The 24,878-nt window shown below is 36.1% G+C and overlaps 1 protein-coding gene across 4 annotated transcripts in view; it reads left to right on the top strand.

The window, feature by feature from the left end:
• ARHGAP20 (Rho GTPase activating protein 20) overlaps positions 1-24,878 on the top strand; it is a 150,875-nt gene that overhangs the window by 99,980 nt on the left and 26,017 nt on the right. For 3 of the 4 annotated variants that reach the window (XM_067750973.1, XM_067750972.1, XM_067750974.1), the window contains exons 5-9: positions 11,424-11,465; positions 12,368-12,452; positions 15,505-15,582; positions 20,285-20,351; positions 22,705-22,893. In XM_067750973.1, the coding sequence (XP_067607074.1) occupies positions 11,424-11,465; positions 12,368-12,452; positions 15,505-15,582; positions 20,285-20,351; positions 22,705-22,893 (461 nt within the window). The remainder of the gene's footprint in view (positions 1-11,423; positions 11,466-12,367; positions 12,453-15,504; positions 15,583-20,284; positions 20,352-22,704; positions 22,894-24,878) is intronic. The other variant, XM_067750975.1, reaches the window with a different exon arrangement.

The following is a 24,878-nucleotide window of genomic DNA, read 5'->3' as shown; positions in this document are numbered from 1 at the left end:
ATGTAATGAGGAGCAATTCACTTCTGTGGTATTTCTCCCCCAAACCCATAACCCCAGTCTAATCCTGAGAAAAATATCAGACAAGCCCAAATTGAGGGATGTTCTGTGGGGTTACCTGACCAGTAAGCCTCAAAATTGTCACGGTCAGAAAAAAAAAACAACCAGGAAAAGACACAAAAAAGGTCACTAAGGAGACATAATAACTAAATGCTATGTGGAATCCTCGAATGCATCCTAGAATAGAAAAAGGACATTAGTGGAAAAACTGGTGAAATCTGAATAATCAATAGTTTAGTTAATGGTAATGCACCAATATTGGTTTCTTAGTTTGACAAATGTGCCATGATAATGTAAGAGGATAACATTAGAGGAAACTAAAACTGGGTGTGAGGTATACAGGGATTCTCTGTACTCAATCTTTGTAACTTTTCTGAAAATCTAAAATTATTTCAAAATTAAAGATTACTCTTAAAAAAAGTAGTGTTGAAGAGTTCGGACTCTGGTATGGCAGAGTGACGTATTAACAGACTGACCACTCTATAGATAACAACTGTAAACTCTGAACAAAACACAAACAGCAACTCCCTGAAGGTTCTGGAAAGTGAACAAAAGTTGGCAGATTTTGGAGAAGAATTGAAACTTTTTAAAATTTTATTATTTATTTATATTTGGCTGTGTTGGGTCTTCATTGCTGCACATGGACTTTCTCTAGTTGCAGCAAGTGGGGACTACTCTTGTTGCAGAGCGCAGGCTCTAGGCGCATGGGCTTGCCCAGTAATTGTGGCTCACGGGCTCTAGAGCACAGGCTCAGTAGTTGTGGCACACGAGCTTAGTTGCTCCATGGCAAGTAAGATCTTCCTGGACCAGGGCTCTAACCCGTGTCCCTTGCATTGGGGGGTGGATTCTTAACCACTGTGCCATCAGGGAAGCACCAGCACTGAGCAAGTTTTCGGTTTTTAAGGCATTATTAGCCTGAGGAAAGGCTGCAGTCAAATCATGGTGCAGAGCAACTAAACTGACGAAAACCCAGTCTTTCTGGGCTGAAACACCAAAGTACAGAGTCTGGGTCAGCCACAGCTACAGGAACGTGAGGGAGGAAATCTCAAAAAGAAGAGTATCAGAAAAAGGAAGCTCCAGATTTTTTGTTTAGACTCTGCCTAAGTCTCTGGCTGAATGCTGAACCACACATGCATGGAACAGACTTTAAAGGAGCTTGAAGCTAAGGCTAAAAGAATTGAACTGAGGTGCTGCTCAACACAGGTGAAATAGAGTTTGCAGCTTGAATCTAATAAAGTTAATTGTCTGTTAAAACAAAAACATCATTATTTTGCAAATATAACAAAACTCAGAGTCTCTAAAACACAACATTTATAATGTGTAGAATGTAATCTAAAATTTTTTAACATATGAAGAACCTGAAAAGGAAAAATATAACAAATAGAAGCCAATCCTGTGATGATCTATTTGTTGGAATTACTGTAAAAGAACTTTAAAGCAGCTCTTATAACTATGCTCAGTAGGTAAAAGGAAAAGCCAATTGAAATGAATGAAAAGATAGGAAATCTCAGCAGAGAAATAGGAAATATTTTTTAAAAGCCAAATGAAAATTCTAGGACTAAAAATTGTATCTTAAATTTTTAAAAATTCCCTCTGTGCCTTTAGTTGCAAAATGGAAATGAAAGAGAAATGGGTCAGTGAAATTGAAGGTATATCAACAGAAATTGTCCACTCTGAGGAAGAGAGGAAAAAAAAGATTTTTTTAATGAAAAATACATCACAGACTTGTAGGAAAACCACAATGTATAACATACATGTAACGGGAATTCCAGAAAGAGGAGAGACTGGGAATGTGGCAGAATAAATAATGGTTTGAAAACCTCCCAGATTTGGTGAAAGACATAAATGTAAGCTCTGTGAACCCTAAATAGGAGTAATGTGAAGAAAACTTCACCTATTCATGTTATAGACAAACTGCTATAAACCAAAGATAAGAGAAAATCATGAAAGCAGCCAGAAAAAAACAACACATTACATATAGTGGAACAACAATTTGCCTCACTGTGGTTTTTTTCATCAGAAATTATGGCTGTTTCAGAGGTCAGTGAAATGACATCTTTAAAGTGTTTAAAGAAGACTCATTAGATTGATCAAGATGGCAGAGTAGGAGGATGTGGAACTTACCTCTCCCCACGAACACATCAAAAATACATCTGTGTGTGGAATAATTCTCACTGAAAACTAACTGGAAACTGGCAGAAAGACTTCTGTACAACCAAGGCTGTAAGAAAGATCCACACGTAATCAGATAGGAAGGGAAGAAAAGTGATCAGGCTGGGACCTTGCCACTGGGAGGGGACTCAGAGGAAAAGGGAGATTACACAGGCAGAGACCTGCCCTGGGGAGTGAGCAGTTCAAGCCACAGATTGGGCATTCCACTCCTGGCGTCCTACACAGGGGAGACCAACCCCCTTGGCTGGTTGGAGGACTGCTGGAATTAACAGGAGGGCTGTGGAAAACTTAGACTCTGCTTGCACACCCATACCGAGAAACACACACACACACACACACATACACAAACACACAAGCTGGCTTGCCCCTGAGGCAGGTTGGAGAGGGCCGATAAAGGATCACTCTAGTGCCTGCCAGTTTCCTGTGACCATCTCAGTGTGCTCCTCGGCTCTGGCAGAGTGAATGCTCAAGCCCCGCTTACTCCATGTTGCAACTCCCCACTGGAGCGAGGGCTGCTATGACTAAAGACAGAGCTTGGACCACCAAAGGCAACTTGGTCCTGGGGTGGCATCTGGGTGGGGTGGCAGTGTCTATTGTTGGTACTTACTTAAGTAGTGCATCAGAAGCAGCCCAGAACTCTATATAACAGCCAGTCCACCACTGCTCATGCCCCAATATATGGAGAGAGTTCACATGGACCCCACTTGCCCTGCAGTACAGCTCCCCGGTGAGGTGGAGAGGAGGGAGAAGGACAAAGGGAACTTGGACCCAAGGCTGCCTATGAGCAGATTAAGGAAAACAATTGCAGATTCCTGCACAGGCAGCAGATTAGAGACAGCTCAGATATCTGTCTGAGGCCAACATTAGCCAAGAGCCAACACAGGACCCCCTTGCATCAGCACTGCCACCTCTGGAGCAAGGGTTGCAGTGCTTGAAGAATTGAAAGCACACACTTAACGGGAACAGAGCCAGCTCAGGACTGAATCTCAGGGCTTCTGCTGCAGCAACTTGAGACCCACTGAGCAGAGAGGAAGTCCTGCCTCACATGTAGCTTCAGCTCTAGCCTATCCATCTCCAGCCACACCCACTACCAAGGCTATAGCTGCCAACACACACTGAGGAAAAATGTAACTTGTATCCACATCAAATCCAGCTCTCCCACCAAAGGCACCGGGCACACACAGTCTGTATAGAGATGCTCCCACATAAGTACACCAGTTCAAGAATATCATACGTAAGTGTTTCACCAAAATTCATAGAGGCAGAGAATGTTAAGCAAAATGAAAAGGCAGAGGAACTGGTTTCAACTGAAATAAGAGAAAACCCCTGAGAGAAATAAATAATGAAGCAAACAATGTATCAGACAAAGAATTCAAAACGTTTATAATAAAAGTATTAGCTGGATTAGGGAAAAATAAATGAACACTGAAAAATTTTAACAAGAATCTAGAAAATATGAAAAGACCCAGTTAGAAATGAAGAATTCAATAACCAAAATAAAAAACACACTAAAAGGAATAGCAGACTATGTGACCTGGAAGATAGAATAATAAAAATTACGAGATAAGAACAGAAAAAAATGTTAATGAGAAAAGTTTAAAAGATCTCTGGGATAACATTAAGCTTACCAACATTCACATTATAGGAGTCCCAGAAGGAAAAGAGAGGAAGAAAGGGATTGAAAATATATTTCATGAAATTATGGCTGAAAACTTCCCAAACCTGAAGAGAGCAACAGATACCCAGGTACAGGAAGCACAGAGGATCCCAAACAGGACAGGAAGGAATGACGTGATGTATTCAAAGCGCTGAAAGGGAAAATCTTTCAACCTATGATACTCTACCCAGCAAGATTATCATCTGGAGTCTTAGGAGCGATAAAGGACTTCACAGAAGGCAAAAACTGAAAGAATTCATCAGTACTAAACCTACCCTAAAATAAATGTTAAAGGGTTTTCTCTAAGTGGAAAATAAGTAAGAATCTATAGGAAAGGGAAAATTCCACTAGGAAAGGCAAATAATACTAAGAACTGAGGATCAACCGCTTAAGTAAGCTAGTATGAAAATAAAAAGAAAAATTTGTAAAAGTAGCTATAACCACAATAAACAGTTAAGGGGTAAACATGAAAATGTAAAATATGACATCAAAAACACAAAATGTAGGAGGGGGAGTAAAAAATATAGATCTTTTAGGTTGTATTTGAACTTAAATGACTACAATTTAAAATAAGTAGATGTAGTTGTAGGTCAACATATATGAACCCAATGGTCACCACAAATCAAAAACCTACCATAGATACTCAAAAACTAAAAGGAACACAAGCATACTACTAAAGAAACTCATAAAACCACAAGGGAAGAAACAGAAAGAGAAGAAATGACAAGAGAAGAACTACAAAAACTACAAAAAACAACCAGAAAACAAGTAATAAAATGGCAATAAGTACATACCTATTAATAATTACCTTAAATGTCAATGGACTAAATGCTCCAATCAATAGACATATCTGGCTGATTGGATTTAAAAAAAAAAAAAGCAAGACCCACCTATATGCTGCCTACAAGAGACTCACTTCTCAACTAAAGACACACACAGACTGAAAGTGAAGGCATGGGAAAATATATTTCATACAAGTGGAAAAGACAAGAAAGCTGGAATCTCAATACTCATAGCAGACAAAATAGATTTTTTAAAAGTGTATAACAATAGACAAAAAAGGGCATTATTTTATGATAAAGGGATCAATAAAAGAAGAGGATATATACTCATTAACATATATGCATCCAATACAGGAGCACCTAAACATGTAAAGCAAATATTAAAAGACATAAAGGGAGAAACTGACAGTAATACAATAATAGTAGGGGATGTCAACACCACACTTACATCAATGGACAGATCATCCAGATAGAAAATAATTAAGGCAACAGTGGTCTTAAATGGCATAATATACCAGATGGACTTAATAGATAGCTACAGCACACTCCAACCAAAACGAGCAGAATACACATTCTTTTCAAGTGTACATGGAACATTCTCCAGGATAGATCACATACTAGGCCAGAAAACATGTGTCAGCAAATTTAACAGGATAGAAATTATATCAAGCATCTTTTCCAATAACAACTAGAAAACAATTACAGAAAGAAAAATGTGAAAAACACAAATACTTGGAGACTAAACAACATGCTACTGAAGAGCCAATGGGACAATGCTAAAATCAAAGAAGAAATAAGAAAATACCTTGAGAAAAATGAAAATGGAAACACAACACTCCAAAATCTATAGGATGCAGCAAAAGCAGTTCTAAGAGGGAAGCTTATAGCAATACAGGCCTTTCTCAAGTAACAAGAAAAATCTCAAAAACCTAACCTACCATTTAAAGGAAGAGAAAGAAAAGAACAAAGAAAGCTAAAAGTCAGCAGAAGGAAGGAAATAATAAGGAACAGAAAGGAAACAAATAAAATAGAGACCAAAAAAAAAAAAAAAATAGAAAACACCAACGAAACCAAGAGCTGGTTTTTTGAAAAGATAAACAAAATCGATAAACCTTTAGTTAGGCTCACCAAGAAAAGGGAGAGGACCCAAAGAAACAAAATAAGAAATGAAAGAGAAGAAATAACAACTAATACTACAGAGATACAAAAATCATAAAAGAACTCTGTGAACAGTTGTCCAACAAATTGGCAGCCTAGAAGAAATAGACAGATGTCTAAAAATATACAACCCGCTAACAGTGTATCAAGAGGAAACAGACAATTTGAACAGACTGATCACTAGTACTGAAATTGAATTTGTAATTTAAAAAAAACCTACTAGCAAACAAAAGTCCAGGACCAGATGGCTTCACAGGAAAATTCTACCAAATATATAAAGAAGAGCTAATTCCTATCCTTCTCAAACTATCCCAAAAAATTGAAGAGGAGGGGGCACTCCCAGACTCATTCTATGAGGCCACCATTACCCTGATACCAAAACCAGGCAAAGACACTACAAAAAAAGAAAATTACAGGCCAATATTTTTGATGAATATACATGCAAAAATCCGTAACAAAATATTAGCAAATGGAATCCAACAGTATATAGAATCATACACCATGATGAAGTGGGATTTATTCCAGGGACACAAGGATGCTTCAGCATTTGCAAATCAATCAGTATGATATACCACATTAACAGATGGAAGGATAAAAATCACATCATCATCTCAATAGATGCAGAAAAAGCATTTGAAAAAATTCAACATCCATTCATGATAAAAACCCTCATCAAAGTTGGATTAGAGGAACATATCTCAACATAATAAAGAGCATTATGATAAACCCAGAGTTAACATCATATCCAATGGTGAAAAACTGTTGTTCCTCTAAATTCAGGAACAAGACAAGGGTGCTCACTCTCACCACTTTTATTTAACATAGTATTGGAAGTCTGTGCCACAGCAGTCAGACAAGAAAAAGATATGAAAGACATCCAAAGTGGAAGAGAAGAAGTAAAACTGTCACTATGCTGATGGCCTGGTACTATGGATAGAAAACCCTAAAGTCTCCACCCAAAACTATTAGAACTAATAAATGAATTCAGCAAAGTTGCAAGATATGAGCTTAATATACATAAATCTGTTGCTTTTCTATACACTAATACTGAACTATCAGAAAGAGAAAGCAAGAAAACAATCCCGTTTAAAATCACATCAAAAAGAATAAAATGCCTAGGAATAAACTTAACCAGGGAGGTGAAAGACATATACACTGAAAACTATGAAACAGTGAAGGAAATTGAAGATGATACAGAGAAATGGAAAGATATCCCATGCTCTTAGATTTGAAGAATTAATATTGTTAAAGTGACCATACTACCCAAAACAATCTACAGATGTATTGCAATCTGTATGAAAATACCCGTGACATTTTTCACAGAACTGAACAAATAATCCTAATATTCATATGGAAATACAAAAGACCCTGAATTGCTGAAGCAACCTTTTTGCTGAAGCAAAAAAGGACAAAGCTGGAGGTATCACCCTCACAGACTTCAAACTGTACTACAAAGCTACAATAATCAAAACAGCATGATACTGGCACGAAAACAGATACATAGATCAATGGAATAGAATAGAGAGCCCAGAAATAAACTCACACACCTACAGTCAGTTAATCTACAACAAAGTAGGCAAGAGTATACAATGGAGAAAATAAAGTCTCTTCAATAAGTGGTACTAGGAAAACTGGACATCTACATGTAAAACAATGAGATCGGAACATCCCCTCATACTGTATACAAAAATAAAGTCAAAATGGATTAAAGGCCTAAGTGTAAGACCAGAAACCATAAAACTCATAGAAGAAAACATAGGCAGAACACTCTGACATAAACAGTGACAATATTTTTTTAATCTATTTCCTATGGTAAAATAAATAAAAGCAAAAATAAAGAAATGAGCTCTAATTAAACAAAGAGCTTTTGCATAGCAAAGGAGACCACTGACAAAACAAAAAGACAACCTACAGAATGAGAGAAGATATTTGAAAATATGATCAACAAGGGGATAATATCTAAAGTATTTAAACAGCTCGTGCAACCCACTATCAAAAGAAAACAAACACCCAATCCCAAAATAGGCAGAAGACCTGAATAGACATTTTTCCAAAGATGATTTACAGCAGGCACATGAAAAGATGCTCAACATTGCTAATTGTTTGAGAAATGCAAATCAAAACAATAATGAGATATCACCTCACACCTTTCAGAATGGTTGTCATCAACAAGAACACAAATAGCAAATGTTTTCGAGGATGTGGATAAAAGGGAACCCTTGTACACTGTTGATGAGAATGTAAATTGGTGCAGCCACTGTGGAAAACAGTATGGAGGGTCTTCAAAAAAAACTAAAAACTACCACAGGATCCAGCAGTTTCACTCCTGGATGTATATACAGAAAAAAACCAAAAACACTAATTCAAAAAGATACATGTACCCAATGTTCATAATGGCATTATTTACAATAGCCAAGATATGGAAGCAACCTGTGTCCATCAACAGATGAATGGATAAAGATGTGGTGTATATTTACACACACACACACACACACACACACACACACACACACACAATGGAGTATTACTCAGACATAAAAAAGGATGAAATTCTGCCATCTGCAGCAATGTGAATGGACCTTGAGAATATTATGCTTAGTGATGTATGTCAACAAAAGACAAATACTGTATAATATCACTTATATGTGGAATCTAGAAAGTAAATCAAATGAATGGATATAGAAAAACAGTAACAGACTCAAAGATACAGAAAACAAAGTAGTGGTTACCAGTGGGGAGAAGGAAGGGGGAGGGGCACGTAAGGGGCATGGGATTAAGAGATACAAACTACCCTGTATAAAATAAATAAGCAACAAGGATACATTGAACAGCACAGGGAATTATAATTATTATTTTATAATAACTCTTAATGTAATATAATCTATAAAAATACTGAATCACTATACTGTATACCTCAAATATAATACTGTAATTCAACTATACTTCAGTTTAAAAATTAAATATTTAAAGAAAAAGCTTTCAACCTAGAATACTATATCTAGCAAAAATATCCTTCAAAAAATGTTTTAAACTCTAAGAATTTATCACCAGCAGAACTGTACAAAAAAGTAAATGCTGACAGAAATTTTTCAGCCTGAAGTGAAATGATATGAGAGTGGCTCATATCTTTACCAAGGAGTAAATAATATCAGAAATCATTTATATATCAGGAAATATTAAGAAAATCTAGGGCTTCCCTGGTGGCACAGTGGTTGAGAGTCCGCCTGCCGATGTAGGGGACACAGGTTCGTGCCCCGGTCCGGGAAGATCCCATGTGCCGTGGAGCGGCTGGGCCCGTGAGCCATGGCCCTTGAGCCTGCACGTCCGGAGCCTGTGCTCTGCAGCAGGAGAGGCCACAGCAGTGAGAGGCCCACGTACCGAAAAAAAAAAAAAAAAAAAAAAACCTATCTTGAGCACCCATTTTGCCAGGCTTTTAGGAAATTAAATTTTCTTCTTTACTGGAGCCCCTGTTTTCTTAGGGTAGAACCAGGATATGGGAGACTTCTGTGATATCTTCAAAACAGATGAAAAGTCTGACCTTCAGTCTCTTTGTGGCCACTGCTGACATTATCTCTGCTATGCTCAGAGTCGTTCTTTGACCCTCGAGATACTCTGATTCCTTGCCACTTGTGGGCTGCAGGTATCTTAGCTGATGTAAAAACCTTGGTACCTAGGAACAAGCCTCCCCACTTGCTCCTTATAACCATTTCCTCTGGGGACTTTCTGTTTCTTTAGGCACCTCAACTGAATGACATATGGTTCCCAGCTAACTCTTAGGGGTAACAGACCCTATCTCCTCCCAAGTTAGAGGGAATCTTTCCAATCTGTCTTACCCTTTTTCTTTCTCTAAGATATGTGGCTTTCTTCTCTCCTGGCTCTTATCATAGGTGTTTATTAAACTCAGAGCTAACCTTGATTTTGGAGTACTTCCATTTTTAGTTCTGTAAAAATGCCTGAGATGAATAATTACCAAGGAAAGAGAAGTCCTGGATTCTTGCATAGAGCAGGAGATAGGGAAAATACAAGAAGATTACCAAATCAATGTCAATGAATTAACCTGATGCACTTCATAATTTGCTTATTTTAAAGTAATTGTACGCTACATATTCAAACAATGGAACACTATACAGCAATGAGAATGAACAAGCTAAAACCACATGCAGTAATATGGATGTCTCACAAATATAATGTTGAATGAAAGAAGCCAGATACAAAATAGTACATACTATATGGTTACATTTATATAAAGTATCCAAACAAACAAAACTATTCTATTTTGTTAGAAGTCAGTATAGTGGGAACTAGTGCCTGAAAAGGAACACAGGGAGACCTTCCATGGTGGTTTTCTGTTTCATAATCTGTGTGCTAGTCACATGGGTGTGTTCAATTTGTGAAAATTGTTCAAACAGTACATTTAAGCATTGTACAGTTTGTGTCTTACAAGTCAATTAAAAGTTCAAAAAATACTAAGTGTTTAAAGGGGTAATTTTCTTTAGTTGCTTTGAAAAATGTTTTAAGGTCTAAAGAAAACTCATCTATTTTTCAACACAGATTTTTACTAAATAAGTGTAATATTTGACATAAATGAACCTAAAAAATCTGTTTATGAAAGGAGAAGACATCAAAGATTGTAAGGAGTTGTGAAAGATGAAAATTTGTCAGTGGCAGAAGAGATATAATGCACTTTCTGATTACCAATTCTGGGAAATTGCTTATGGAGAAAATTGCTAGGCTACAAAGAAACAAATTACAGATATTTGTTAAGTATATTTTTCTGGAACAAGAAAATAACTAGGGTTTCCAACTTCTTTGAGAAGATTAGAAACATGATTTTAAAAGCTAATGAGCAATAAGGCCATATAGAAATAAACTTTATTTTTAACTTTAAGAATTAAATGCAGCAGTGACTTCAGCAGTAAAATTAATAATTAATAGTTATTTAGTTGTTAATGAATTGATCTTAATTAGAGGATTATAGTAATTAAGAATAAGTTCTATGAACTCATTGGCTAAATTATAGTTCTGCCATATGTATAGAGAAATAAGTGTTTCTTTTCCTGACAACCAACTGGTTTCTGGGCCAAGATATTTCCATCGATGTGCCAGATTTCTCCTTAACCTCTTTAATCTCAGATGAAGCATATTTTCTATTTGCATGGCACTTAAAACTACAAAAACACTCTGAGATAATTAGCCCAGTTTTACAGATGTGGAAATCAAAGCTTAGCGATGTTAAGTGATTTGCCCATGATGATATATCTTGCATATATTTTTGAAACAAGGTGTTTGGATTCCAAATCAAGTACTCTTTCCACTATCAGGATACCACTTGTAAAAGAGCCATAAAGTAAGAAAGTGGGTCTGTCTTGGATCTGTCCAAGAGGTTTTAATAAAACTATGCTTAACTGTGTAGTTCTGCCTAATGGGCATTTTCACTTCAGGGTTCTTCAGAACACAGTCATGCCAGGGTTGCAGTTGTGTGCACCCACATCAATAACAACAGGTTGTTGATATTTCGTTTGGACTGACAATCTTAATTTGTTAGAAATAAGTATTTTATGTGGTTTAATTTTGTCTCCCATTTTCTTTGATTGTAGTTCTCCAGAACAGAAGGACAGATGGCTCTCTCTCCTTCAGAGGTATTTTTTCCAGTATATATATATAAATCTTTAAGTTGTAGCTGAATGAATTAAATTTTTCTCTGCAGGGATGTGCCCCAAACTATCCCCCTTTGCCTTAGTAGAAATTGTTCATTTGCCTCAAAATAAACTGCTTAGACTGTACACTAGCAACTACTTACTGTAAATAATGTTCTGTTATTACGTGTATTTCTTTCTTACTAGGAAGGAGAACACTGAGGTCTGGTTAGATCATTCTAGACAGAAATTAGTCAGTAATCTCTCCCATCTCTTTCAGTGTCTCCAACCTACCATGTGGAGCTAACAGTTTCCTCAAAGCATGTATTAAGTTTCCATACATGGAGGTTTTCTGCTGAGGACCTCAAAATTCAATTATTTTCCCTACCTTTGAGCATTAAGACTAAAATGGTCAATTGAGATTCATCTCTTATTCCCATAGTCCTTCCCTGCTCTCCCTTCCCAAGCATGGAAACGACCAAGATATATACTGCACTGGAGAGCTCAATGAGAAATAAAAGGCCATTGTTTTGGTTTGGTCCAGTAAAGTATTATGTATGCTCCTGTACTTATCACTAAGTTTCTGGGACTGTCCAGAGAAGGTAGGGAAGCTTTGAGGATAAAACACCATCCAGAGGTGCCTTAACCTGACTGTACTTCTCAAGCCTCAGTTGAAATGGATCTCCTCTTCTTTTTTGTGCCCATGCCTAATGTCCTGAGAATCTTTTAAAATTCTCTTCCAACCCATAATGTAATCTGACTTTGCTGAGTCTCTCCATCTGTCTTTTTAAAAATAGCATATAAGTATATTGAAAATATTAGCAAAATAGATTGATTTAAAAATAAGCCATTGGCAAAATCCATCTGACTCAGTGTTGTTTTGGGTTGTTGTTGCATTTGATTAGATACATCAATCTAGAGAAAGAGAAGGACTACCCGAAGAGCATTCCCCTCAAAATCTTCGCCAAGGACATTGGGAATTGTGCCTATGTAAGTGTTTCTAAGCCAGAAAATTAAATTCCAAGTCCCTGCATAAGGCAGAACACCGTGGATAAAAAGAGAGACAGGCAGGCAGACAGACAGTCTGTGTATGTGCTGTGGAAGGTAGGCATTTAGAAACACCATTATGAGAAAGTGCATTTCCTGGGGTATCTGTGTATCTTTGTTCATATGAAAAGTAACCCTAGAGAAAATGAAGCAAGAGAAATTCATATTAATTACAGTATTTAACATTTACACTTGGAAAGAATATTGCCTGTCAGATGTCTCTTTCCTCCCTCTGGCATTAATGTTTCTCTGGATCCTTTCAGTAGCAGCTGCAGAGGCTTGTAGTAAAGACATTTCCACAAGGAGATATTTCCTATTAGTATTAAGCAAGTTTTTCCAACTTGTCACTTCTTAAGTAGAGAGTGGGTTTTGGAAAGTTCTTCATTCTTTGAGTTTTTAAGTATTGAATTCCTCAGGTTAATAAATGGATGAGCTGGGAAAGATAACATTTTTAATGGATCAGTATATTCTACCTCATGGTTTTTATCATTTTGGTCAATAAAAATTAAGTTTGTTTAGCACTAGTTATTGTGCGGAATTTTATGGCTGAAATATCATGCCAAGATGTTATTAATGATACACAAAATGGAAATGAATATTTTTATGATACTGTGGTTTGCCACACTTCATAGCAGCCCTAGATCACACAGGATAGTTTTGTGTGTGGAAAAATATGTAGTACAAAACAGTTATGTTTTGGGCAAAAGTCATACAAATGTTCTGACATGAGTGCTAGATGTCATTGCCTGAGGGAAATGCTCAAATGTGTATGCTATGAGACTACAGACATCTTCTGTAGCAAAGTAAAGAGGAAAAAAGCACCACTGTTTTTCTGCCAGCTTTGATTCAGTTGTTATGGCAGTTGGTTACATTCAGGATTTTCATGGAAAAACCCTTGAATTTTTTCCAACACTTTCAGTGTATGGGAAGTGTGTGCTTGAGAAAGGACTGGTTTTGGAAAAGAAGATGAGATTTGGTTGAATTGGGTGCTCTGTTTTATCACTAGTACCCTGGTTAAAGTCCATGATGATATGACACACTGTCCTTTGCTCTCTGAAGTTGTTTTGTGGCAAGAGTCTCCTTTCAGGGAGCCCTGCTTGCAGAGTGATTCCCCCCAAATAGCAGTGCATGTATGAGAAGCATTCTTTATCCTTGGCCTCTGATTATGCACAACCTGTTAGTGAATTCTGCTAATATGGGAAAACAAATAGCCACATTCTCAGTTTTGTCTCTTTATTTTATTTGTTTACTAGGCAAAGAACACTTATCTGCTAAAATTCATTTGTTTTGTCTACACGAGAGACATGCAGGAAAAAAAAAACACATCCTATAATTATTATTTTGAATATATATACCTAATATTAAGAAAAATCATTATCTTTGAAACCAGGTACATTGGGAGTGATTATTAGTATCACAGGATAGATCCTTCACTTTACAAAAGACTTTATAGAGTGTGTCTTTAAATTAAATGAAAGGGTTTTCAGACTCAAAAGAAAAAAGCAGAAGCCTTTCATTGTATTCTATCTCAACTTAAAGCCCAGTATGTAAAACATCTCTGCCATTCTGGTAGAAGACAAACACTGAGCCTTCCCTGTTCATTTCTGAGATACTTTTGCTTAATCCTTGGAGCTATAAGGAACACCATTTGAAATCAGTTAACAAACTTGAGGCAATTTGTCATGTTAAGTAGTAGGCTTACAGAGAATAAATACTGTAATGGAGAGATAAGTGATGCGTTATCAGTAGATTTCACTTAGCTTTATTTTTAGATCATTTTGTTTCCGTTTATGTTACTTATTTGTGCCATTTAAGCCTTATCAGGGACACAGCACTAATTGCTTATTTATCCAATAATTATACTATGTAAAATCTACCCTATGTGCATAGTAAATATTTCTTTTTTTAATTTTTATTTTATATTGGAGTATAGTTGATTAACAATGTTGTGTTAGTTTCAGATGTACAGCAAAGTGATTCAGTTACACAGTACATATACATGTATCTATACTTTTTCAAATTCTTTTCTCGTTCAGGTTATTACAGAGTATTGAACAGAGTTCCTTGTGCTATACAGTAGGTCCTTGTTGGTTATCTATTTTAAATAGAGCAGTGTGTACATGTCAATCCTAAACTCCTAATATTTCTTTTTTGATAGCATAGCATTGTCTTATATTTAAATAATGTCTATTTAGAGTTCAGTGAACTCTATAGATATCTCGGAATCTCGTTAATTCCATTTCTCTTTCTTGTGAACTCTTTATTTTTAGAGAGTAATTTCTCAATGTGGTTTAGCATTTAGCATAGGGCTATTATAGATACCCTATTCAGTGGCAGAGTTGGTAACAGAATTGAGCTTTCTAAAATTTTCAATTTGTTTGCTAGGCCCATTGGTTTTAAGGCCTCTAAAGATTTCAACAACGAAAATCTCAGCAGCCACAGTGCCTGACGTACAGAAAGTGCTCAATAAATAGTGGGGTTTTTTTAAAGATGTCTTTTGTAACCATTTCTTACTCTGATTTTACCTGAACTGACTTTACCATACAAAGAAATGAAAACCCACACTGTGAAAACAGTACTCAGAAAGAAATAGAAAGTAATCTAATGCTCTCCCTTTTTTACTGCACAATGCTTAATGGAAATAGTCATGGACATGATGCAGAGGACCAACCTCACTGATTATTTTTGTTTGTTTGATTGGGAGGGTGGTCCTGTCTCTCTGAAATATATTTGTTCTTTTTATTTCTGGCTTAAGTTCTTATATTTTTGAGTCATATATTCTTTATTTTAAGAGGAAGAGATGTTTTATTAAAAGGCATAATATGGAATGAAAGTAAATTATCAAGGGTTTGTGTTCTACTTAAGTTGTGCTTTACTCTGTCAACACTTGAAATCAGGATTTGCCTGTGGATAATCACTTGACAATAATTATTTGTTCACCTGTTTTAAAATTCTTTATTTATAGCTATATTTCTTATTTCTTTTTTTTCCACAGTCTAAAACTATAACAGTAACGAATTCAGATACAGCAAATGAAGTTATCAACATGTCACTGCCAATGCTAGGGATAACTGTAAGTTACTCTGCTAGATATTAATTAAAAACAAACTTTGATACTTCGATTCTTATAAATATTATCCCTTCCATCATAAGACAGCTGATTATTAGAGATACCAGTCATATTTTGTCCCCAGAAATGTAGAAAATAAGGACAGTAGTTTTTTATTCTTTTTGAGGGTTTTGTTTTGTTTTGTTTTGTTTGTTTGTTGGCCTCTCGCGTTGCGGAGCACAGGCTCTGGACGCGCAGGCTCAGCGGCCATGGCTCACGGGCGTAGCCACTCCACGGCATGTGGGATCTTCCCGGACCGGGGCACGAACCCGTGTCCCCTGCATCGGCAGGCGGACTCTCAACCACTGCGCTACCAGGGAAGCCCTGTTTTGTTTTGTTTTTAATTGAAGTGTAGTTGAATTACAACATTGTTGGGTTGGCCAAAAAGTGTGTTTGGTTTTTTTAAGTAACATCGTATGGTAAAACCCAAACTAACTTTTTGGCCAACCTAATAGTTTCAGGTGTACAACATAGTGATTTGATGTTTTTATAGATTATACTGCATATAAAGTTACTATAAAATATTGGCTACGGGGCTTCCCTGGTGACGCAGTGGTTGAGGGTCCGCCTGCCGATGCAGGGGACACGGGTTCGTGCCCGGTCCGGGAAGATCCCACATGCCGCGGAGCGGCTGGGCCTGTGAGCCATGGCCGCTGGGCCTGCATGGCCGGAGCCCGTACTCCGCAACGGGAGAAGCCACAACAGTGAGAGGCCCGCTTACCGCCAAAAAATATATATATATATTGGCTATATTCCCTGTGCTGTACATTACATCCATGTATCTTATTTATTTTATACCTAGTAGTTTATACCTCATAATCCCCTTCACCTATCTTGCCCTTCCTCCTACCCTACAACTCATTGGTAACACTAGTTCTCTGTATGTCTGTTTCTGTTTTGTTATATCTGTTTGTTTGTTTTATTTTTTAGAATCTACATATAAATGAATATATACAGTATTTGTCTTTCTCTAATCTATCCATGTTGTTGCAAATGACAGAATTTTCATTCTTATTTATGGCTGAGTAGTATTCCACTATACACACACACACACACACACACACACACACACAAATACACACACACACCACATATTCTTCATCCATTTATCTGTTGACCGACACTTGGGTTGCTTCAATATCTTGGATATTATAAATAATGCCACTGTGAACATTGGGGTGTGTGTGTCTTTTCAAATTAGTGTTTTTGTTTTCTTTGGATATATTCCCAGGAGTGGAATGGCTGGATCTTATGGTAATTCTATTTTTAGTTTTTTGAGGAACCTCCATACTATTTTCCACAGGGGCTGTACCAATTTACATTCTCACCAACAGTGTACAAAGGTTCCCTTTTATCTACATTCTTGAAAATATTTGTTACTTGTGGTTGTTTTGATGATAGCCATTCTTAAAGGTGTGAGGTAATATCTCATTGTTTTGATTTGCATTTCTCTGATAATTAGCGATGTTGAGCACCTTTTCATGTGCCTATTAGCTAGCCATCTATAAGTCATCTTTGGAAAAATATCTATCCATGTCTTCTGCCATTTTGGGATTGGATTGTTTGTTTTTTTGATATTGAGTTGTATGAGCTGTTTAAACATTTTGAATATTAACCCCTTGTCGGTCATATCATTTGCAAATATCTTCTCCCATTCTGTAGGTTGTCTTCTTGTTTTGTCAGTGGTCTCCTTTGCTATGTAAAATCTTTTACTTTAATTAGGTCTCATTTCTTTATTTTTGCTTTTATTTGATTTGCCTTGGAAGATAGATGCAAAAAAAATATTGTTACTGTTTATGTCAAAAAGTGTTCTATAAAGATGTTAAATAAAAAAAAAGTGTTCTACCTGTGTTCTCTTCTAGGAGTTTTATGGTTTCCAGTCTTAACATTTAGGGCTTTAATCCATTTTGACTTTATTTTGTACATGGTAGGGGAAATATTCTAATTTCAGTTTTTATGTGCAGCTGTCTGGTTTTCCCAATACCACTATTGAAGAGACTTTATTTTCTCCATTGTATATTTTTTCCTACTTTGTTGTAGATTAATTGACCATATTCATGTGGGTTTACTTCTGGGTTCTCTATTCTGTTACATTGTGTCTGTTTTTGTGCCAGTATCATACTGTTTTGATTACTGTAGCTTTGTAGTATCATTTGAAGCTAGGGAGCATGATACCTCCAGCTTTGTTCTTTTTTCTCAAGAATGCTTTGGCTATTTGGGGTCTTTCATGGTTCCATACAAATTTTAGGATAATTTGTTCTAGTTCTGTGAAAAATGTCATGGGTATTTTGATAGGGATTGTATTAAATGTCAGTTGCTTTAGGTAGTATGGACATTTTAACAATATTAATCCTTCCAATCAGTGAACATGAGTTATCTTTCCATTTATTTGCCTTATGTTTGGTTTCTTTTATTAATGTTTTATAATTTTCAGAGTACAGGTCTTTTGCCTAGGACAGTAAAGTCTTAATATTAGCTTAATATTGAGTGCTCTTCTTCCACTCCCATTTTATAACCTGTGTGAACTGAAAAGCATAATAAGATTAGACTATAATTTTAGAGAGATAATAATATGCATTTTAATTTTATATGCTATGCATATACAGTTAGGGAGTTTTTTGGCATAAAATTCTTCTTTCAACCTCCTTCCCCCCTTCTCGCTTGTCACTATATGACTATTCTTTCCCTATCTCCTCTCCTGGTTCTTCCTCCTTACCTAATTATTCACTTATCCCAAGAGTCAATCAGTCTTAGGATGATGAATTCTGAAGGATCTGCTCTACAGTAGAATTTTTACATAAAGAACATATAGCTAATAACCATATTCACTAGCTGCAGGTCCAGAGGATAAGGTAGATGGTACCTCCTATTGAATCTGTAAATTTAAAAGTAAGCTTTGAATTAGATCATGGATTTAAAGATTTTTAGTATGGACACCTCATTTTCCCCAGTTTTGCTTTTAGCTTCTGCTTCTTTCTGTTTCATGGGGCAATGATGAGTTTTCGAAATTTTATTAATAGGGAAGATTGGAATGTTTGAGGATGAGGTAGGGAAAAAGGATCAGAAAGTTCTCATATCCTCCCTACCAGTATATAAAAACCACACAGTAGGTACTTGTATTAAAGGGAATGACTTTCAGAAGGATGGAACTAAAGGAAGAACTTGAACAACACCATTTCTTGAGTGAAATTCTCTTTAAGTATGAAAACATGGTGTTACTAAGATGTGACATAACATATATGTAAGATATGCCATAGTCTTAACTGTATTTCAGATTGCTTTTACACATTGCTATTATAAGCCCTAAGAACTCAGGGCAACCACAATTTAGAATAATAGATCTGATTTATTTTAGTGAAATTTAATAATATATTTAAGATGTAAATAAATATATATGCACTGAATAAAGCAGGCACCTCTGCATTGATTTCTAAGCTTATATAATTATACATTGGAAGAGAATGAGTAGTTTAAGGGAAGGAAGAGAGATTAATTAATGACATGACTCATTTTCTTATTTATGCTTTCCTTTTGGATAAAGTGATCAATCTCATCATACCACAAATATTTCTGTTCAATATAGTTAGGAATTGAGGCTGTTTGGTTGTACTGTTCTAAGGGATTATTAAGGTGTTTTCAGACACTACCAAAAAAAAAAATGATCATTGTTAGATTGCTCTTCCTGTTTGCAATACAAATTTTCTGACTAGGGGATAGTGAAGGAAGTGACAGAGTAGGGGAGGGTATTGGGAGGGGTAATCTCCTAGCCAGGACCCTCCATTATAAGGTCAGGGTCCTGATTTTTAATCAGAAGATAAAGGCAAGAATATTAAATATTATCAGTCTGTTGTAATTTCATTTAAAACATTTTTGCTTTATCTTCTAGAGGATACAGCAAAGTCTGTATAATTTAGTATTATTTCTTTCAAGTGGGAGTTTCAGTATTGCTGGGTTGTAGTTCTGCTAGTGAACAGTTTCATTGTTCCCCATAACTGGGCCTATTCTCTAGACAGAATTCTTGTCCTTTCTGTCCCTAGGCCTGGACTTGCCCAAAATAAAGCCAGTGTGGATTGTGCCAGCTACCTGTCTCCTCTCCTCAAAGCCCATTGGTCATTCTTCTTCCGCTCAGAAGCAGCTAAGCTAATAATCAGCCTTTGAGACTTTACTTTTTCATCACAGACACAGCAGTGTAGTGGCTTTCTGGATAACAAGGTTGTCTTCACAGGGACATGTTGGAGATTAAGTCCAATATTCTCTAAGAAGTTTAGAGATAGCAGAAGGCAGGACTCTGAAGAAGATAGATTTACCTTTTAGAAAACCAGGAAGTTTCTGCTTACTTGTAAAAAGGCATATATATGATTTCATATTCTGTGGGCTACCCATAATAGTGAGGGCCTGATTCTATTGCAGTTCATGGATCCCTAGTCATCCCTAGGGAAAAAGAGCAGGGTTCCTTAGTCCTCTGTTGGGGATTAGAGAGGGAGAGATGGTTTGTAGGAATCAGCACTGCCATCTTCAAAGGCCATATCCACCCACATGAACCTGAAAAGCATTTATATTGTCTCTGTTCTTTCTTTTTTGCAAAACATAAAATTGCCAAAAAAATAAGTATCCTCATTCATTTACCAAATGTGAAAGAATTATTGTTAATTCTTTTATCTCCAAGGGCTCTGAGAGAGAGTACCAGTTATGGGTCAATTCTGGCAAAGAAGAGGCACCATACCCACTTATTGGTAAGTTTCTATGAAAATATAAGATAGGATTGATTGTGTTTTAATTATAATTCTAAATGTCTCAGAGAATTGGTCATATGGTCCTAAATTTCAATACTATTAAATATTAATCTTCTATAATATTCATATATTAATTTAATAAATATCAAATATTTCCTGTGTGCCAGACAAATAGTATCTCTTCATTCAAGAAGCTAATGGTATAGTTGGGAAGAGAAATGTAAATTTTCTTCTTTTTTTTTCACTTTACAGAAGCACTATCTTGTCAACCTTTTTAATTTTTTTTCCAAAATAAAGCAATATGTATTGGTATTCCTTTTTCCCTATATATTTATTTTTCATATTTAGTTTTTGAATTCCCTGTTCCCTTTCCTACCTACTACTTGTCTCTATGGAAGACTATCTATAATCCAATCATGCCTCAATCTATCAATATCAGTGAGTATTTAACACCTGCCCTGTGCCCAGCACTTTCCTAGCCATCATAAAGACAATGAAATTAAACCATTTAGATTCTTAGTCATCACTGACTAACTTAACAATAACTACTACTTTACTAACTACTTTGCTACTTCTGTAGCCAAATTTTCCAGCATTTGTTTTGAAGAATTATTGGTAAATAGGTTACATCTTCACCTTATTTAAATCATTTAGCTAAAAAATATTCTTGATCAGTGAGGCCCTTCAGTGTGGTTAACAGAAATAAGCCAATTACAATAAGGGACAGTATCTGTAGGAGATCTTGAGATGATGACATTGATGATTGATGGTGATGATGATGATTTCTGTTAATAATTTTTAAATGCTTACTATCCTGCCAGAATTGGGCAAAGCATATCATATGAGTTATCTCATGGAATCCTTTCATTTACCTGTGAGATCACTACTGTGTAATTCAGGTTTCAAATAATCTGAATAATCTAAAACCAAACTGTTCTATGAAATGTATATTCTCAGACTGAAAGTAAAGCAAGTCATTGTGCACATGGCTGGGGACAAAATTCACTGCATTTCCAGTTTCTTAATGTTGTCATTTTTGTAAAAGTCAATGAGCAACAATTAAAGCTGTGTTTAAAAACCGAATGAGTACATAAAATAATTGTTTTAATAAAATATATTAATTTAATTAAAACTATATAGATGGTAACTCTCAGACTTAAACAGCTTCAAGCTCTTTTCTAACTCTCACTAAAAAAATACATGGGACACGGGACATGATTGTTACTTAGCAACAATTCTCCATTGCATATTTTAACATGCCTTGTAAACTTCAGTTGTAGATTAGCTATTGGCTATTTTGATAAATTGATTTTGCTTTATTGCTGTCGTAGAAGTCCTTTTTTTGCCTTAATCCCTGAAAGTTGCTGTAGTACTTGATGTTAATGGAACATTGACATTGTATGCCTATGCCAGATGGAAAGGAAATGGAAGAGTTCACTGAATTACATTCAGTGATAAATCAGGAATAGAAGAGAATTTACCCTCTTTAAAATGTAAACTAAGTCTATGGCATAATGGTACGTGAGAATTAATTTAAAAAATAGAATTACTTAAGAGTACTAAAGAGCAAAACATCATGTTGCAGTCAGATGTCCAGGGTGTAGTTTTTCTAGTTTGAAAATTCCTTTTTGAATCTTGTCTCTTTTTCTGATACCCTGCAGTCTTCCTTCTAATTATTGCTTATGAATAACAACCTCAGAGGACAGTAGTGGGAGGGAAGCGTAAATCAAACAAACCAGTCCTAATGAGTCTTGAGTAACTCTAATTATATAACTAGTAAACAGTATAAAATGTCTTTTTCAGAAAGATATCTTGTGTTGAATAATAGTAATAATAGTGATGCTTGAAATATGTAGTTTTCTGCCCTTATTATTTAAATAATATTAACTACTAATGTTTACTTATTTGAGCCTTATAATGCTGTGTGATAGGTAGGGTAAATATTTTAAATCAGAGGTCAAGGATTGGCTGAAGATTTGCAGATATAGTTAGTGTCAAAGGAGAAACTAGAATACCTTTAAATACTCTCAGATGTGAACATAGGAAAAGTCAACATTATGCAATTTAAAGACAATCTGTGCATTCCCAAACAAGATATTCTTTAAAGATTTTTTTTTCCTCTTTGATTTTCTTTTCTCCCCTCCCCCAAAAAAAAAGAGACTACTCTGGTTGGGCTGCTGCATTATGCACTGGTCTCCAACTGTAAGAGTGTGCATGGTGATCATTAAGTCAAAAAAAGGATTCTTTATACCAAAAGTCCCAGGAGCAAATTGCAGTACATTCCAGTATGTAGCACACACGCTCTTGGTGTCAGTCAGCCTAAAGTCTATGTTTAGATTTTTTCTCTGTGTAGGACATGAATATCCCTATGGAATTAAAATGAGCCATCTTCGAGACACTACACTCCTGACGCAGGGATCAAAGGATTCCCCCACACCTTCCAACTTCCAAGAGCCCTTCCTCATGGAACAGCTGCCCCGAGAGATGCAATGCCAGTTCATCCTGAAGCCCAGCCGCCTGGCTGTGGCCCAGCAGCTGAGTGGTGAGTTTTCTCCTCTCTCATAGAGCCTTTTTTTAGCAAAACTTTTCATTCCTGAAAGCAAAGTTTTCAAAGTTCTTTGCCTTTGTACAGACAAAGACCCAAACTTCCAGCCAGATGAAGTATTTTTTCTTTTGAATTTGCTAAGTGTTTTGAAAGGAAAGATGGAGTTTTAGAAGATGGTTTTATAAATCAGCAGTAGGAGTGACTGACTTATAATCAGCAGTTACTGACTGCAGTAGAGTCTGTTCCTTCTTTCTTCACTATTCTTTCCCCTTTAACCTATGCCCACTGCAGAGTCAAAGGCACCAGGCAGTGCTGCAGGTGCTTCAATGATTTCTTTGTACTGTAATACATTGCATTGTGTGTTCCCCCTAAATGGTCACATTGTAAAAAGGAGGCTGTCAGTGATGGGTGTCAGGAGACTGATGCCCTACCTGGATCCTGGTACTGGTAAGTATGTTAAGATTAAGACGATTTCCACAGAAATCTCTCCTTTGTTTACTAATCTATTCTGATCCCTGTGAATGTAACCATCCCTTACCCACACCATAATAAAGACTCCAGAATGATAAAAGTGATATTCAACATAGGAGGACCATCATTAATTACCCTAACCCGTTTGAGCTTTATGCCCTCAGTCTGAGAATAGATTGTGTAGAAAATAGAAGAAAATATATCACACCAAAAAGTGTGAGTGGGGTAGTAGAAAATTGATGCTGAATTTTTGTAGCTGCTTATGTCAATTTGAACAAACTGGGGGACCCACTGAACAGTGGCCATTGTTTTATACTCATCGCCCCACACATGCATGTCCAACCCTGTCACTTTCTGTTGATGACCTAGCCTCACACTTTGTCCTTTATTGAAGTCATTGATCAAGACTCCCTAATCTTGCTAACACCAGCTATAAAAACTTATCTTACATTTGCACTAGTCCTCCTCTCTCCTATAGTGGTAAATTGAGGTTTTGAACCCTAAGGCTATTTACTCACATCTTTGGACCATTCGGGAGGGGTATTATAGAGATGTTATAGTTTTCCATCCACTAAAATGTGAGGCAGAGAGTTTGGTCTATTTTGTTTACTGCTATATTCCCAGCACCTGGAACAGTGTCTGAATATATATAAAAAAGCATCCAATAAATATTTGTTGAATAATTTATTAATAGGTCTGTTGTTAGTATTCATTAAAGATATAAAGGGAATGTTGCCTTTATAATTAAGCTAAGGAGAATAATATTTTACTCTTCTACCTTTATACTCCTGTTTTTCAAAATTGTTTCTCTGGGTCCCTTGTCAATAAAATAAAATAAATATATTTTAATTAATTGGACCAAAATAATCAGAGATCAAAAATCCTAAGGGTTTTACCCAATTTTGTCAACGACCTGCTTATTAAATTGTAGGCATCCTCTACATATTAATCCTCTGTTTTTCCCTGTTAAAAGTTAAGATAGTAATGGTTGCAGCTGTAAGATGATTCATGATAAATGGGATCAGGGATGGAGTAACTATAGACCAATGGTGACAACCTACCTGTGTAGCTAAAAAATTAACAGATGAAGCAGTTTTGTATTTTTTTAATACAGGGGATTTTGGTGAACAACTGCTTTGGAAACCACTGACTTAGATCAGGGATCAACAGACTTTCTCTGTAAGGGACCAGGTAGTAAAATTTGCAAGTCAGCAGACAAAATTGAGGCTATTACCTAGGTACTTACATAACGAGAGAAAACAAATTTCCACAAATTTTTCACCGATGATGTTCAATATGTAGTAGTAATTGAGTACCGTTTTATGTAATACAGATATACTAATGAGAAGAATTGAATTCTTTTTCGGAAATAACATTTTGCTTAATTGGGGTTCAAAATTAGTATTCCTATGATAATAATTGAATGCAAAATGTTCTGATCTGTAATGAGATTTTATATATTTCATGATCTTTGAAAATGTCTTTTCACACAGATAGGTACTGCCAAATAC

The sequence above is a fragment of the Pseudorca crassidens genome, chromosome 9 (assembly GCF_039906515.1).
Source record: "Pseudorca crassidens isolate mPseCra1 chromosome 9, mPseCra1.hap1, whole genome shotgun sequence".
NCBI lineage: Eukaryota > Metazoa > Chordata > Mammalia > Artiodactyla > Delphinidae > Pseudorca > Pseudorca crassidens.
The sequence above is the reverse complement of the archived record's forward strand: the minus strand, read 5'-3'. Positions and strand labels throughout refer to the sequence as shown.